Below are 16,139 nucleotides of genomic sequence, written 5' to 3' on the forward strand. Positions count from 1 at the left end.
TTGCAGACGACACAACAGTAGTAGGCTTGATTACCAACAATGACGAGACCGCCTACTGGGAGGAGGTGAGGGCTCTGGGAGTGTGGTGCCAGGAAAATAACCTCTCACTCAACGTCAACAAAACAAAGGAGATGATCGTGGACTTCAGGAAACAGCAGAGGGTGCACCCCCCTATCCACATCGACGGGACCGCAGTGGAGAAGGTGGAAAGCTTCAAGTTCCTTGGCGTACACATCACTGACAAACTGAAATGGTCCACCCACGCAGACAGTGTGGTGAAGAAGGCGCAACAGAGCCTCTTCAACCTCAGGAGGCTGAAGAAATTTGGCTTGGCACCTAAAACCCTCACAAACCTTTACAGATGCACAATTGAAAGCATCCTGTTGGGCTGTATCACCGCCTGGTACGGCAACTGCACTGCCCGCAACCACAGGGCTCTCCAGAGGGTGGAGCGGTCTGCCGAACGCATTACCGGGGGCAAACTACCCGCCCTCCAAGTCACCTATAGCACCCGATGTCACAGGAAGGTCAAAAAGATCATCAAGGACATCAACCACCCGAGCCACTGCCTGTTCACCCCACTATCATCCAGAAGGCGAGGTCAGTACAGGTGCATCAAAGCTGGGACCGAGAGAATGAAAAGCATCTAAAGGCCATCAGGCTGTTAAATAGCCACCACTAGCACATTAGAGGCTGCTGCTGCCTATTGAAATCACTGGCCAATTTTAAGAAATGGAACACTAGTCACTTTAATAATGTTTACATACAGTGGGGAAAATAATTATTTAGTCAGCCACCAATTGTGCAAGTTCTCCCACTTAAAAAGATGAGAGAGGCCTGTAATTTTCATCATAAGTACAGGTCAACTATGACAGACAAATTGAGAATTTTTTTTCCTGAAAATCACATTGTAGGATTTTTAATGAATTTATTTGCAAATTATGGTGGAAAATAAGTATTTGGTCACCTACAAACAAGCAAGATTTCTGGCTCTCACAGACCTGTAACTTCTTCTTTAAGAGGCTCCTCTGTCCTCCACTCGTTACCTGTATTAATGGCACCTGTTTGAACTTGTTATCAGTATAAAAGACACCTGTCCACAACCTCAAACAGTCACACTCCAAACTCCACTATGGCCAAGACCAAAGAGCTGTCAAAGGACACCAGAAACAAAATTGTAGACCTGCACCAGGCTGGGAAGACTGAATCTGCAATAGGTAAGCAGCTTGGTTTGAAGAAATCAACTGTGGGAGCAATTATTAGGAAATGGAAGACATACAAGACCACTGATAATCTCCCTCGATCTGGGGCTCCACGCAAGATCTCACCTCGTTGGGTCAAAAGTATCACAAGAACGGTGAGCAAAAATCCCAGAACCACACGGGGGGACCTAGTGAATGACCTGCAGAGAGCTGGGACCAAAGTATCAAAGCCTACCATCAGTAACACACTACGCCACCAGGGACTCAAATCCTGCAGTGCCAGACGTGTCCCCTTGCTTAAGCCAGTACATGTCCAGGCCCGTCTGAAGTTTGCTAGAGTGCATTTGGATGATCCAGAAGAGGATTGGGAGAATGTCATATGGTCAGATGAAACCAAAATAAAAGTTTTTGGTAAAAACTCAACTCGTCGTGTTTGGAGGACAAAGAATGCTGAGTTGCATCCAAAGAACACCATACCTACTGTGAAGCATGGGGGTGGAAACATCATGCTTTGGGGCTGTTTTTCTGCAAAGGGATCAGGACGACTGATCCGTGTAAAGGAAAGAATGAATGGGGCAATGTATCGTGAGATTTTGAGTGAAAACCTCCTTCCATCAGCAAGGGCATTGAAGATGAAACGTGGCTGGGTCTTTCAGCATGGCAATGATCCCAAACACACCGCCCGGGCAACGAAGGAGTGGCTTCGTAAGAAGCATTTCAAGGTCCTGGAGTGGCCTAGCCAGTCTCCAGATCTCAACCCCATAGAAAAGCTTTGGAGGGAGTTGAAAGTCTGTGTTGCCCAGCGACAGCCCCAAAACATCACTGCTCTAGAGGAGATCTGCATGGAGGAATGGGCCAGAATACCAGCAACAGTGTGTGAAAACTTTGTGAAGACTTACAGAAAACGTTTGACCTGTGTCATTGCCAACAAAGGGTATATAACAAAGTATTGAGAAACGTTTGTTATTGACCTAATACTTATTTTCCACCATAATTTGCAAATTAATTAATAAAAAATCCTACAATGTGATTTTCTGGATTTTTTTTTCTCAATTTGTCTGTCATAGTTGACGTGTACCTATGATGAAAATTACATGCCTCTCTCATCCTTTTAAGTAGGAGAACTTGCACAATTGGTGGCTGACTAAATACTTTTTTCCCCCACTGTATCTTGCACTGCTCATCTCATATGTATATACTGTATTCTATTCTATAATATTCTACTGTATCTTAGTCCATGCCGCTCTGTCATTGCTTGTCCATATTTGTATATATTCTTAAATTCCATTCCTTACTAGATTTGTGTGTATTGGGTATATGTTGTGAAATTGTTAGAAATTACTTGTTAGATATTACTGCACTGTCAGAGCTAGAAGCACAAGCATTTCGCTACACCCGTAATAACATCTGCTAAACACGTGTATGTGACAAATAAAAATTGATTTGATTTATAAATGTTTTCCCAAAAAAGAAAACCCTGCTTCTGTGGAATCAAAGACACCATTATTTTTCATATACAGTACATTTTATCCATGATGATATTTAGCAAAAACAATTCAGTTTACATTCTGCTGACATGTAAAACATTTTGGGACTGTATTAACAGTGGAATAATGTAGAAAATACCAAAATATAGTTTTGGAGTGGATTTTTCATTTAAGAACTTACAATTTCGTAACATATTGTACGAATTGGAATTTTAACATATCATACGAATTGCAGGATAAAAAATTAATATTTTTTGCAATATGTAACATATCATACGAAATGGATGACGTTGTATGCAATTGTGCAACATTTTTGTGGACCCATTTTGGCTCGTGAGCGCTACTTTCAAAACCTTTATAACTCATGTTTTACTTTTTAGTATTTTATTGTGATTCCCATTTGCTGTTGCTGAAGCAGCAGCTACACTTCCTGGATTCAAAACAAAACATAAAACATGACATAATACAGAACACCAATAGACAAGAACAGCTAAAGGACAGAACAACACAACTTTAAAATAAGAAAAATAGAAGAAAAGAAAAGGTCATACTAACAGTCACACAAATTATTGACAGTCACCCACACATCAGTACATATACACTACCAGTCAAAAGTTTGGACACATCTATTTATTCAAGGGTTTTTCTTTATTTTTAATGTTTTTTACATTGTAGAATAATATTGAAGACATCAAAACTATGAAATAACAAATATGGAATCATGTAGTAACCAAAAAAGTGTTAAACAAATCAAAATATATTTTATATTTGAGATTCTTCAAATAGCCACCCTTTGCCTTGATGACAGCTTTGCATACTCTTGGCATTCTCTCAACCAGCTTCATGAGGTAGTCACCTGAAATGCATTTTATTAACAGGTGTGCCTTGTTAAAAGTTAATTTGTGGAATTTATTTCCTCCTTAATGCGTTTGAGCCAATCAGTTGTGTTGTGACAAGGTAGGGTTGGTATACAGAAGATAGCCCTATTTGGTAAAAGACCAAGTCCATATTATGGCAAGAACAGCTCAAATAAGCAAAGAGAAACGACAGTCCATCATTACTTTAAGACATGAAGGTCAGTCAATATGGAACATTTCAAGAACTTTGAACATTTCCTCTAGTGCAGTCGCAAAAACATCAAGCGCTATGATGAAACTGGCTCTCATGAGGACCGCCACAGGAAAGGAAGACCCAGAGATACCACTGCTGCAGAGGATAAATTCATTACAGTTACCAGCCTCCAGAAATTGCAGGCCAAATAAATGCTTCACAGATTCAAGTAATAGACACGTCTCAAAATCAACTGTTAAGAGGAGACTGTGTGAATCAGGCCTTCATGGTCGAATTGCTGCAAAGAAACAACTACTAAAGCACACCAATAAGAAGAAGAGACCTGCTTGGGCCAAGAAACATGACCAATGGACATTAGACCAGTGGAAATGTGAAGATTTTTGGTTCCAACCGCCGTGTCTTTGTGAGACGCGGTGTGGGTGAACGGATGATCTGTGCATGTGTTCCCACCGTATAGCATGGAGGAGGAGGTGTTGTGGTGTTGGGGTGCTTTGCTGGTGACACTGTCTGTGATTTATTTAGAATTCAAGGCACACTTAACCAGCATGGCTACCACAGCATTCTGCAGCGATACGCCATCCCATCTGGTTTGGGCTTAGTGGGACTATCATCACAAACTATCATATGTTTTTCAACAGGACAATGACCCAACACACCTCCAGGCTGTGTAAGGACTATTTCACCAAGAAAGAGATTGATGGAGGGCTGCATCAGATGACCTGGCCTCCACAATCCCCTGACCTCAACCCAATTGAAATGGCTTGGGATGAGTCGGACAGCAGAGTGAAGGAAAAGCAGCCAACAAGTGCTCAGCATATGTGGGAAGTCCTTCAAGATTGTTGGAAAAGCATTCCATGTGATGCTGGTTGAGAGAATGCCAAGAGTGTGCAAAGCTGTCATCAAGGCAAAGGGTGGCTACTTTGAAGAATCTCAAATCTCAAATATATTTTTATTTGTTTAACACTTTTTTGTTTACTACATGATTCCATATGTGTTATTTCTTAGTTTTGATGTCTTCGCTATTATTCTACAATGTAAAAAATAGTAAAAATAAAGAAAAACCCTTGAATGAGTAGGTGTGTCCAAACTTTTGACTTGTACTGTACATATGCTTCAAAGTTATTTAGGTCAGATAGGGGAGAAGCAGTGTGCTGTGAGGTGTTTTATTTGTTTTTAAAGCTAATTTTGCTGTTTACTTGAGTAATTTGAGATGGAAGGGAGTTGCGTATGATAATGGCTCTATATACTACTGTGCGTTGCTTTGAATTCGTTCTGGATTTGGAAGTTGCATGTCAAAGCTACATGTGTGTATTATCTATTATGTATTCAGACAATTTGGAATTTAACACAATATTTCTCTCAACAACAAGAATTGATGCAGTCAATCTCTCCTCTACTTTTGAGCCAAGAGAGACTGGCATGCATATGGTTGACATTAGTCCTCTGTGTACATTGGAAGGGTAATACGTGCTGCTCTGTTCTGGGCCAATTGCAGCTTTTCTAGGTCCTTCTTTGCAGCACATGAACATATCACCGGGCAATAGTCAATATTTGATAAAACTAGAGCTTGCAGGACTTGTTTGGTCAACTGTGATGTTAAAAATGCTGAGCAGTTCTTTATCACAGACCTTTACAACATCTTTACAACAATTGAATCAATATGCCTTGACCATGACAATTTACAGTCTATGGTGACACCAAGAAGTTTAGTCTCCTCAACATGCTCAACAGCCACATCATTCATTACCAGATTTAGCTGAGGTCTAGAATTTAGGGAATGATTTGTACCAAATACAATGCTTTTAGTTTTAGATATGTTCAGGACTAGTTTATTGCTAGCCACCCATTCTAAAACGGACTGCAACTCTTTGTTTAAGGTTACAGTAATTTCACTTGCTGTAGTTGCTGATGTGTATAATGTTGAATCATCAGAGTACATACACACAGGCTTTGTTTAATGCTAGTGGTAGATCATTAGTAAAAATAGAGAACAGTAAAGGGCCAAGAGTGCTGCCTTGTGGAATATCACACCTGACATCAAATCAAATAAAATGTTTTTATAAAGCGCTTTTTACATCAGTTGATGTTACAAAGTGCTTATACAGAAACCCAGCTTAAAACCCCAAACAGCAAGCAATGCAGATGTAGAAGCATGGTGGCTAGGAAAAACAACCTAGAAAGGCAGGAACATAGGAAGAAACCTAGAGAGGAACCAGGCTCTATGGGGTGGACAGTCCTCTTCTGGCAGTGCCAGGTGGAGATTATAAGATTACATGGCCATTAAGGCTAGAACGTTCTTCAAGACGTTCAAACGTTCATAGATGACCAGCAGGGTCAAATAATGATCACAGTGGCTGTAGAGGGTGCAACAGGTCAGCACCTCAGGAGTAAATGTCAGTTGGCTTTTCATAGCCGAGCATTCAGAGGTCGAGACAGCAGGTGCGGTAGAGAGGGAAAGAGAGAGAGAGAGAGAGGGGAGGGAGAGAGGTCCGGGGACAAGGTAGCACGTCCGGTGACAGGTCAGGGGTTCCATCGCCGCAGGCAGAACAGTTGAAACTGGAGCAGCAGCAGGTCAAGTTAACATGTCCGGTGAACAGGTCAGGGATCCGTAGCCACAGGCAAAACAGCAGACACTGGATCAGCAGCACAACCAGGTGGACTGGGGACAGGGACAGCCTGGAGTCATCAGGCCAGGTAGTCCTGAGGCGAGAGAGAGAGATGGGAGAATTAGAGGGAGCATACTTAGGTTAACACAGGACACCAGTTAAGACAGGAGATTTTCACCAGATAGAACAGAGTGACCCTAGCCCCCTGGCACATAGACTATTGCAGCATAGATACTGGAGGCTGAGATGGGGGTCAAGGGACACTGTGTCCCTGTCCGACGATAGTCCCTGATAGGGCCAACCAGGCAGAATGTAACCCCACCCACTTTGCCAAAGTACAGCCCCCACACCACTAGAGGGATATCAACAGACCATCAACTTGCTACCCTGAGACAAGGCTGAGTATAGCCTACGAAGCTCTCCTCCACCACATGAGCCCGAGGGGGTGCAAAACCAGACAGGAAGATCACATCAGTGACTCAACCCACTCAAGTCGAGTATAGCCAAAAAAGCACGATGTGACGTACCCCTCCTTGGGACGGCATGGAAGAGCACTAGTAAGCCAGTGACTCAGCCCCCTTAATAATAATAATAACGTAATAACTTCAGTGCCTTGCCATTCACCTTGCACCCCTGGGCCAAACTACACCCAATCATAGGACCTACTGAAGAGATGTCTTCAGTAACAACTTAAAGGTCGAGAACGAGTCTACGTCTCTCACATGGATAGGCAGACCATTCCATAAAAATGGAGCTCTATAGGAGAAAGCCCTGCCTCCAGCTGTTTGCTTAGAAATTCTAGGGACAATAAGGAGGCCTGCGTCTTGTGACCATAGCATATGTGTAGGTATGTACGGCAGGACCAAATCAGAGTGATAGGTAGGAGTAAGTCCATGTAATGCTTTGTAGGTTAGTAGTAAAACCTTGAAATCAGCCCTAGCCTTAACAGGAAGCCAGTGTAGAGAGGCTAGCACTGGAGTGATATGATCAAATTTTGGGGGTTCCAGTCAAGATTCTAGCAGCCGTATTTAGCACTAACTGAAGTTTATTTAGTGCTTTATCCGGGTAGCCGGAGAGTAGAGCATTGTAGTAGTCTGATCTAGAAGTGACAAAAGCATGAATTAGCTTTTCTGCATAATCTTTAGACAAAAAGTTACAAAGATGGAAAAAAGCTGCCTTTGAAATATGATTGACATGTTCGTCATAGGAGAGATCAGGGTCCAGAGTAATGCCGAGGTCCTTCACTGTTTTATTTGAGACGACTGTACAACCATCAAGATTAATTTTTGATAAAACAGCAGATCTCTTTGTTTCTTGGGACCTAAAACTGGTATCTCTGTTTTGTCTGAGTTTAAAAGTAAAACATTTGTCACCATCCACTTCCTTATGTCTGAAACACAGGCTTCCAGGGTAGGCAATTTTGGGACATCACCATGTTTCATTGAAATGTACAGCTGTGTGTCCTCCGCATAGCAGTGAAGGTTTACATTGTGTTTCCGAATGACATCACCAAGATGCAGAATATATAGTGAAAACAATAGTAGTCCTAAAACGGAACCTTGAGTAACACTGAAACTTACAATTGATTTATCAGAGGACAAACCATCCACAGAAACAAACTGATATCTTTCTGACAGATAAGATCTAAACCATGCAAGAACTTGTCCATGTATACCAATTAGGGTTTCCAATCTCTCCCAAAAATGTATCTCCCAAAAAATTTGGTGATCGATCGTGTCAAAGCGGTACTAAGGTCGGGAGCACGAGGACAGATGCAGAGCCTTGGTCTGACGCCATTAAAATGTAATTTACCACCTTCACGAGTGCAGTCTCAGTACTATGATGGGGTCTAAAACCAGACTGGAGCATTTTGTATACATTATTTGTCTTCAGGAAGGCAGTGAGGTGCTGTGCAACAGCTTTTTCTAAAACCTTTTAGAGTAATGGGAGATTCTATATCGTTTTTTAAATTAATTTTCCAGGTCAAGTTTCAGCTTTTTCAGGAGAGGCTTTATTACTGCCACTTTTAGTGAGTTTGGTACACATCCAGAGGATAGGGAGCTGTTTATTGTGTTCAACATAGGACGGCCAAGCACAGGAAGTAAACAGGAAAACGCTCATCCAGAGGCAGCGCTCCTAGTGGCCGGGGACATTAATGCAGGGAAATTAAATCCATTCTTCCTAATTTCTACCAGCATGTTAAATGTGCAACCAGAGGGGAAAAAATCTCTAGAACTCCTTTACTCAACACACAGAGACGCGTACAAAGCTCTCCCTCGCCCTCCATTTGGCAAATCTGACCATAACTCTATCCTCCTGATTCCTGCTTATAAGCAAAAACTAAAGCAGGAAGCACCAGTGACTCGGTTAATAAAGAAGTGGTCAGATGACGCAGATGCTAAGCTACAGGACTGTTTTGCTAGCACAGACTGGAATTTGTTCCGGGATTCTTCCGATAGCATTGAGGAGTACACCACATCAGTCACTGGCTTCATCAATAAGTGCATTGATGATGTCGTCCCCATAGTGACCGTACGTACATACCCCAACCAGAAGCCATGGATTACAGGCAACATCCGCACTGAGCTAAAGGGTATAGCTGCGGCTTACAAGGAGCGGGACTCTAACTCGGACGCTTAAAAGAAATCCTGCTATACCCTCCGACAAACCATCAAACAGGCAAAGAGTCGATACAGGACTAAGATTGAATCGATCTAAGATTGAAAAGATCTGACGCTTGTCGGATGTGGCAGGGCTTGAAAACTATTACACACTACAAAGGGAAGCACAGCCGCAAGCTGCCAAGTGATACAAGCCTACCAGACGAGCTAAATCACTTCAATGCTCGCTTCGAGGCAAGCAACACTGAAGCATGCATGAGAGCATCAGCTGTTCCGGATGACCGGAGGACTGCAGGGCCACACGGATTACCAGGACGTGGATTGCGACAGTATCAAAAATACATTTGGAATTGTTTTTATTTCTCCTCAATTAGGTTGGAAAAGTAGGCTAAACGAGCAGCAGTGAGGGCTCTTCGATATGGCACTGTGTTGTCGGAAGACTTCCAGTTTGGTGGAGCGCTATTTCCGTTCCAATTTTCTGGAAGCTTGCTTCAGGGCTCAGGTATTTTCTGTATACCAGGGAGCTAATTTATATATAATTTATATATATACAGTATATATATATTTTTGACATGTTTTATATTAGAGAAGCTTCGATTCATGAAAACCATCTGTTTTATTGGATAGATAGCTCTCAACCTATGAAATGGCAGAGGATGTAAAGCCATAACACATACATTTAGCCAGTAACAGATTATGGTCAATAATATCAAAGGCTGCACTGAAGTCTAACGATAAGTCTCCCACAATCTTTTTATTATCAATTTCATTCAGCCAATCATGTGTGTCACTGCAGTACATGTTGAGTGCCCTTATCTATGAACACGCTGAAAGTCTGTTATTAATTTGTTCACAGATAAATAGCATTGTATCTGGTCAAACACAATTCGTTCTAAAGGTTTGCTAAGAGCCGGCAGCAATCTGATAGGTCGGCTGTGCTTTACCATTCTTGGGTAGCGGAATGACTTTAGCTTCCCTACAGGTCTGAGGACAAACACTTTCTCCAGGCTCAGATTAAAGATATGATAAATACGAGTGGCAATATAGTGCGCTACCATCCTCAGTAGCTTGTCAATACCAGGCGGTGTCTCATTATTGAAGGACAACAATGCATTTTCCACCTCACCCAAACTAACTTTATAGAATTCAAAAATATAATGCTTTTCTTTAATTATTTGGTATTTTATGCATGAATATGATGGCTCACAGTTTGTTGTTGGCATTTCATGATTGAGTTTGCCCACTTTGCCAAGGAAATAGTCATTAAAATAATTGGCAATAAAAAAGGTTTTGTTTTGAATGAGCCTTCTGATTCAATGAAAGATGGAATTGAATTAGTCATTCTGCACATTTGTTTGAAATCTTTGTGGTTTTACTGCTCTTTTGTGCTGACAAAGATAGTCAGTCTTACCAATAAATCACAGCTGAAGTACATTTATTCTGTTCAGCACCTAAACCAGAGCAGAGAAATGTTTCTATATTTTCTAAAACTAGAAAGGACCCGCCTTCAGAAGTATTATCAAGCAGACAAGTAGACAGTTAAAATAGTGTAATATTATGTTACATATTTTAATCAAACCATATGGTTAAAATGAAAAATACATACAAAAAAATACGTACCTAAACAAATTGCATTCATACTGTATCAGAACTAACATCAAACAATGAGGCAATTGATCAAGTTTGGGGTACTCATTTGGCATCTGGGCAGGAACAGTTGCTGTCTCTCAAAGTTATCTTTGTTTATTTCTTTGTCTGAACTGCATGGTGTCCATTGCTATTTACGTCACAGTTCATTGTCTTATGTCAGATAACGCGACGATTCCCCCAGCACTGATCGGTTGAAGGACGAGTGTTGCATAGGAGTGATGCCACCTGACGTAAGACAATGCTCACAATCTGGACTGCACATGGTGTTTGACACTGTGACAGAGATGCTCTCGCAGAAAACCTAGAATCTTCTCCCATGAGTCTTCCTGTGCGACGGCGTGAGGTTTGGTGAGGCCTCCCCACAGCATCACCACTGCAACAAGTTGGAATGACAGCTTTAGATTTGAGACATTTGAGACATTCTCTTATGACTGTGTAATGTAGACCTATATGAAAATTGGGTCCAGTAACATAAGAAAAACCTAGAACTGTAGGATCATTAGTGGACTAGTTTCATCTGGTGTGGTAATGCTTGGCTAAAGCAGAAATGTGCAACCCCCTGTTGTCCTAGAGGAATGTATTGGGACTCCTATAGGAGCACAATAACTATAGAAGCACAGTTTGTCTGCATGAATGACTCTTGAAAGGCACCTCTCTGTTGGCCTGGCTGCAACACAAAGGTACAAGCCCTGCAGTGGGGTCCATACGGCGGTTCAATCAGGTGACCAGCTCCAGGGTAGGACAGAGTGGTCAGCAGGTGACTGTTCCCTGCTCTCTCCATCATCTGCTTCATCTGAGGAGAAAATTATGGAGTTTAACGCTAATTAATTCATGTCATGAATTGATATCTTGTATTTAAACTGCATTTAGGAAGCTTGATGTTCTCCATAGGCAAACAGGACATAGCTCACGTCATCAGCTGATTCGACAGCAGCCCAATTCTGATCATCTTGTCCAACAACCAGCAGCAGAGGACATGTTATCCTCCCCATCTGAGGACAGAATAAAACAAAATGGAGCATGACTGAACAAATCAATACCAATTTAGGAGAAAATTGAATATTGACAGATACAACAATACTTCTGAGCCCTCAATCTTGTGAGATACTGGAGGATCATAATAGGACTGGAGAAAGTGTGAAACTGTTCCCAGTATTGGTTGAGTTCTCCAGCGTAATCTTTTAGAGGTCCTTATCATCCTGTCCTCCTGTGTGGGATACATTTCCCTCGCTACAATCATCCAAACAAGAGCAGAGGACTGAAGGGTCTTTCTGTACATAACAGATCTCTTACTTCCACTTTCAGGTCTATATCTTCTGGAATGGGTAAAAGAACGTCCCTCCAGATGATGCGATTCTCCTCATCAGTACGGGCCTTTGTATATTTTCTGCGAAGGAATGGCCAAAGGTATAGTACTTATTTTTTCCATGAAAATCATTAGGCTAATTTATAAACAGACAAACACAAGTAAACATAAGGTATTGACTCACTTGTCTATACCCTGAGATGTTTCCTCAATGGACTGGGTAGCTCCAATTCGACAAGCATGGCTGCCACTGATGCACACACAACATCTAGGCTAAAAGGAGTAAACAGAGATTTGTTTAAACTACATGAATACATTGTTTATTACTGACAGAGGACAGATAGACAAAAAAGCATTTTGTCTCTGATATTAATGTGATTTTCCTAAACATAACTCAATGACGGTGAGTATGATGGGGACAATTTGGTCGGGTGCAAGCGCATGCACATATGTTTTTTCTGGAAATCAACAAACTGACAGGGCAGAAGTTTCTTAGGGACTTACTTTGACAGCTTCTGAGTAGGCAGTGATGGACAGAACCACTGTAACACCAAGGGAAAGGCCAAGCAGGGCAATTCTGTCTGCGGCCACTAGAGGGTGATCCTGCAGTAGTCTGAAAGCAGTCTGAGAAAATATCAGCATGTGACAATACTCATTTAGGCATTTATGAACGTTTTCTCAAGACAGTAGATCAAGAAAGACGTGCAGAGTGTTTTTTCTCCCAGCCCCACAGATGAGAGAGACAGCATAGTGATGTGTCCGTTAGTATTCACATTCAAAGACAGTGAAAGAATCCTCTCACCTGATTCCAAAGGTCTAAATCAGTTACTAATTGTGTAAGGTAAGGATTCAAACTAGCAAACAAACAGTCACAGGTATTATGTAGCATTGTCTGTCAGACTGTCACTTGTCATGCAAGTTATTGTTTATCAAGATATTGTTCGTAAGATCTTACCGAGTGACTAAAAATAACTTCTTAAAACATAGTACAGTTCTTTGGAGCAGTTCCCATTTTGCAGGCACACACACACACTCTCACACACACACACGCACACACACACACACACACACACACACACACACATAAATGGCAGAGTGTCAACCACGATTTCTACAGGAAAACGGTGCAGACGGTAGACACAAACCTCAAAGTAAGGGTAGCCAATGGTATAATTTTTATTTTGGTCTCGGAAGACATAAATTAACGCCATGGCAGCAAAGCCCTGGGATGCCAAGAGAGCCGCTCGATATTCCACCAGCCCGCCACTACCTCCCCACATGTCTAAAATTCCGGGGAAGGGTCCGGGACCTTCAGGATGACATGACAAAAACATTATTGTTTGTTTCTACCAATGATCCTTTGCCTTATATATATATATATATATATTGTGACGTCACGAGAGGCTACACAGCTTTCAGCGGGATTGCTCAAGTAGTGCAAGGAGACAAGGTTCAAACAAAACAAGGATTTTATTATAGGTCTTGGGAAATTAACGAAAATATAACAAAATTCTGTTCTCTTGTGGCTCTTTAAGGGTTAACAGTTCAGGGATGTCTCTTCCACATCCAAAATCATAATTCTCACTCGCTCAGATAACTTTTCCCCAGCCTTACTGTAGTCCACGTTGCAGCTAGTGGCCAACCCAGCAAAAAGTCCTTCCAAATGTCTCTCACGTATTTCCACAGGTGCATATATCCAAAGGTGAGTATTTCCCAAAGGTAAGTATCTCCAAATCCTTATATTCCTCATGGAAGTGGACGTGCAGCACTCTTGTTCTCCAGAGAGCCCAGGTTGGAGACTGTGTCTCTTCCCTTCCCAAACCTTCAGCTCATCAGCTCCTCATTTGTTTCAGCTGCGTGGGAAGATTGGCCATAGAGGGGTGGAGTTCCCGACCATACCAGCAGATGGAGCCATAGCTGTCTGGGTTTGCAGCCACCTCAGGGGGATGTAACGTCCCTCCAGGACACAGCCTCTCGTGACATCACAATATATATATATATATATATATATATATATAAATATATATATTCAACATGTCAGAACTCTAAATGAAATTTGTTATGACTTATTATTACTCTACAGGTCTTAAGGAGAACCCAGGCAAAATGGCCAACATGTATGTGACCTTCAGTTATTGACAGCATATTGTGTACCTGGTGGCAGGAATAGGGTCCCTGTGACCCCTCCCTCTGTGATGTCAACCCTGCGGACTCCGGGGGCCATGTACCAGCGTTCTGTGACGACACTCGCCAGGGCCGCCTGCTCCCTGAACCCCTGACTCATGTGTCCCCTGTACACAGAGATGTGCACCACCATGGGAGTGTGGACCTCCTTCTTCCTCAACCTAGAGAGGTCTTAACAATTTGTATTCCAAAACTACCAACCACTTTAGCGTTGGCCTGAGTGTCAGAATACTCTCATGTTCATTCTCATGTTTACCTGAGTTCCGGTCTACTGCCAGGTACTGGTCTCATGCTCCACAACAGACCCATGGGCTCAACACCCTCATATGTCCCCCCTACACTTGGATCCTTAAAGACTATTAATGACATAAAACTTACTTGAGAAAGTACAGGGCGAAAAGTGTGGTTTGTGTAGGAAAAAAACATGAATTTTGTGACATAATTCTGATGTCAGGGGGTTTTAAATAGTTATGATGAATATGACACCAGTCCGAGTTTACAGAATATATCATATTGTTATTTCACTGTAATTCCTTTAAATAAATAAAATGAGTTAAATACTTTCCATTGCAGGCACAAATACATCCGAAAGTGTATTTGGAAGTGTTTTTCTTGTGTTGAAGTAGATAAATGAAGTAGCTAAATGAAGTAGATACAGTAAATGAAGTAGATAAATGGAAATAATATCTCTCACCTGTGATCCTTCCCTGAGCATCACTGACATAGTGCCCAAACGCCTCCCAGTAGTCTGTGTCTTCAGACTGATGTAAAGAATGTAGTGTGACCTCCTGTGTCGGTGGTAAGTTCCCCACAACCACATGGAACTTCTCATCAAAGAGGGCTCTCGATGGTTTTACAGTCAACACAGGAATCACACCCATCTCACACATGACTTCTTCACAAAAAACTGTGACAACCAAAGTGTTGTTTATTTTTTCGAGTAAAGTACGTTGTTTACTCAGTTCTGTGTCCTGCGGCTGACTCCGTCCTACCACTGCACATTGACACTTCACAAGTGGTATTCTGTCCGGTCCAAACAGCTACTTTAACTACTTGCTCAGTAGATATACGTAGATAACATGTAGGTAGGGGTTTAATTATTAACTCAAATATTTAAACATAACTAGGTGGATGAGTAACTCATTTGCAGGTCATTTCCGCTCTTCATGAAATATGCTACAACCCAGTAGCAACGTCATAAAATGAGGCTATTCTAATAAAATAAGTACCTTGCGAGGAAAACATGATGAATGTGGGTTTTTATATGTGCAGTTTTTTGTTGTTGTGTGTGTGTGTGAAAGTCAATCTAATACCGTCTATCAGTACCGGAGGTGATATTCACTGAGGCTGTGAGGGAGAACACTAATCTCTGGTCAATCAGTGTTATCTTTGTAACATTTTTAGTTTGTGGGACACATTGCTTGTAAGTTCTCTACAGGATGTCTATACCACAATCAGATCGAATGTACAGCAGCATAAAGGTCTCCTCTATAAATCACTCCATAGGACCAAGAAAGACAATCACGGACTACAAAAGGAAAACCAGCCACGTCGCCGACACCGACGTCTCGCTTCCAGACAAGCTAAACACCTTCTTCGCCTGCTTTGAGGATAACACAGTGCCACCGACGAGGCCCACTACCAAGGACTGTGGCCTCTCCTTCTCCGTGGCCGACATGAGTAAGACATTTAAGCATGTCAACCCCGCAAGAATGCCGGCCCAGACGGCAGCCCTAGCCGTGTCCTCAGAGCATGCGCAGACCAGCTGGCTGGTGTGTTTATGGACATATTCAATCTCTCCCTTTCCCAATCTGCTGTTCCCACATGCTTCAAGATGGCCACCATTGTTCCTGTACCCAAGAAAGCAAAGGTAACTGAACTAAATGACTATCGCCCCGTAGCACTCACCTCTGTCATCATGAAGTGCTTTGAGAGACTTCAATTTGCTTACCGCCCCAATAGATCCACAGACGATGCAAATCGCCATCATACTGCACACCTATCCCACCTGG

At 42.1% G+C, this 16,139-nt stretch overlaps 1 protein-coding gene across 2 annotated transcripts; it reads right to left on the minus strand.

Annotated features, from left to right (window-relative positions):
* Positions 1-10,532: 10,532 nt before the first annotated feature.
* LOC121540542 (acyl-coenzyme A thioesterase 1-like) lies at positions 10,533-15,158 on the minus strand. Of its 2 annotated transcripts, none has more exons than XM_045207683.1 (10): positions 14,822-15,158; positions 14,384-14,483; positions 14,098-14,234; positions 13,089-13,252; positions 12,448-12,567; positions 12,128-12,216; positions 11,931-12,024; positions 11,549-11,629; positions 11,289-11,430; positions 10,533-11,010 (listed from the first exon to the last, which is right to left on the minus strand). In XM_045207683.1, the coding sequence occupies exons 1-10, from the start codon at positions 15,015-15,017 to the stop codon at positions 10,880-10,882; spliced, it is 1,254 nt and encodes a 417-aa protein (XP_045063618.1). In that variant the 5' UTR covers positions 15,018-15,158; the 3' UTR covers positions 10,533-10,879. The 2 variants fall into 2 exon arrangements, with proteins under 2 accessions (XP_045063618.1, XP_045063617.1); XM_045207682.1 differs by having other exon boundaries at positions 14,098-14,288.
* Between the last annotated feature and the right edge of the window lie 981 nt (positions 15,159-16,139).

Source organism: Coregonus clupeaformis, chromosome 26 (genome assembly GCF_020615455.1).
Source record: "Coregonus clupeaformis isolate EN_2021a chromosome 26, ASM2061545v1, whole genome shotgun sequence".
NCBI classification, from domain to species: Eukaryota; Metazoa; Chordata; class Actinopteri; order Salmoniformes; family Salmonidae; genus Coregonus; species Coregonus clupeaformis.

Coding starts and splice junctions, on each gene's coding strand:
- LOC121540542 (XM_045207682.1), bottom strand. CDS start 15,017: ATGTGTGAGATGGGTGTGATTCCTGTGTTGACTGTAAAACCATCGAGA. Junction 14,484..14,821: donor TGCTCAGGGAAGGATCACAG/GTGAGAGATATT, acceptor TGTCATTAATAG/TCTTTAAGGATCCAAGTGTA. Junction 12,217..12,447: donor CCTACTCAGAAGCTGTCAAA/GTAAGTCCCTAA, acceptor TACTCCTTTTAG/CCTAGATGTTGTGTGTGCAT.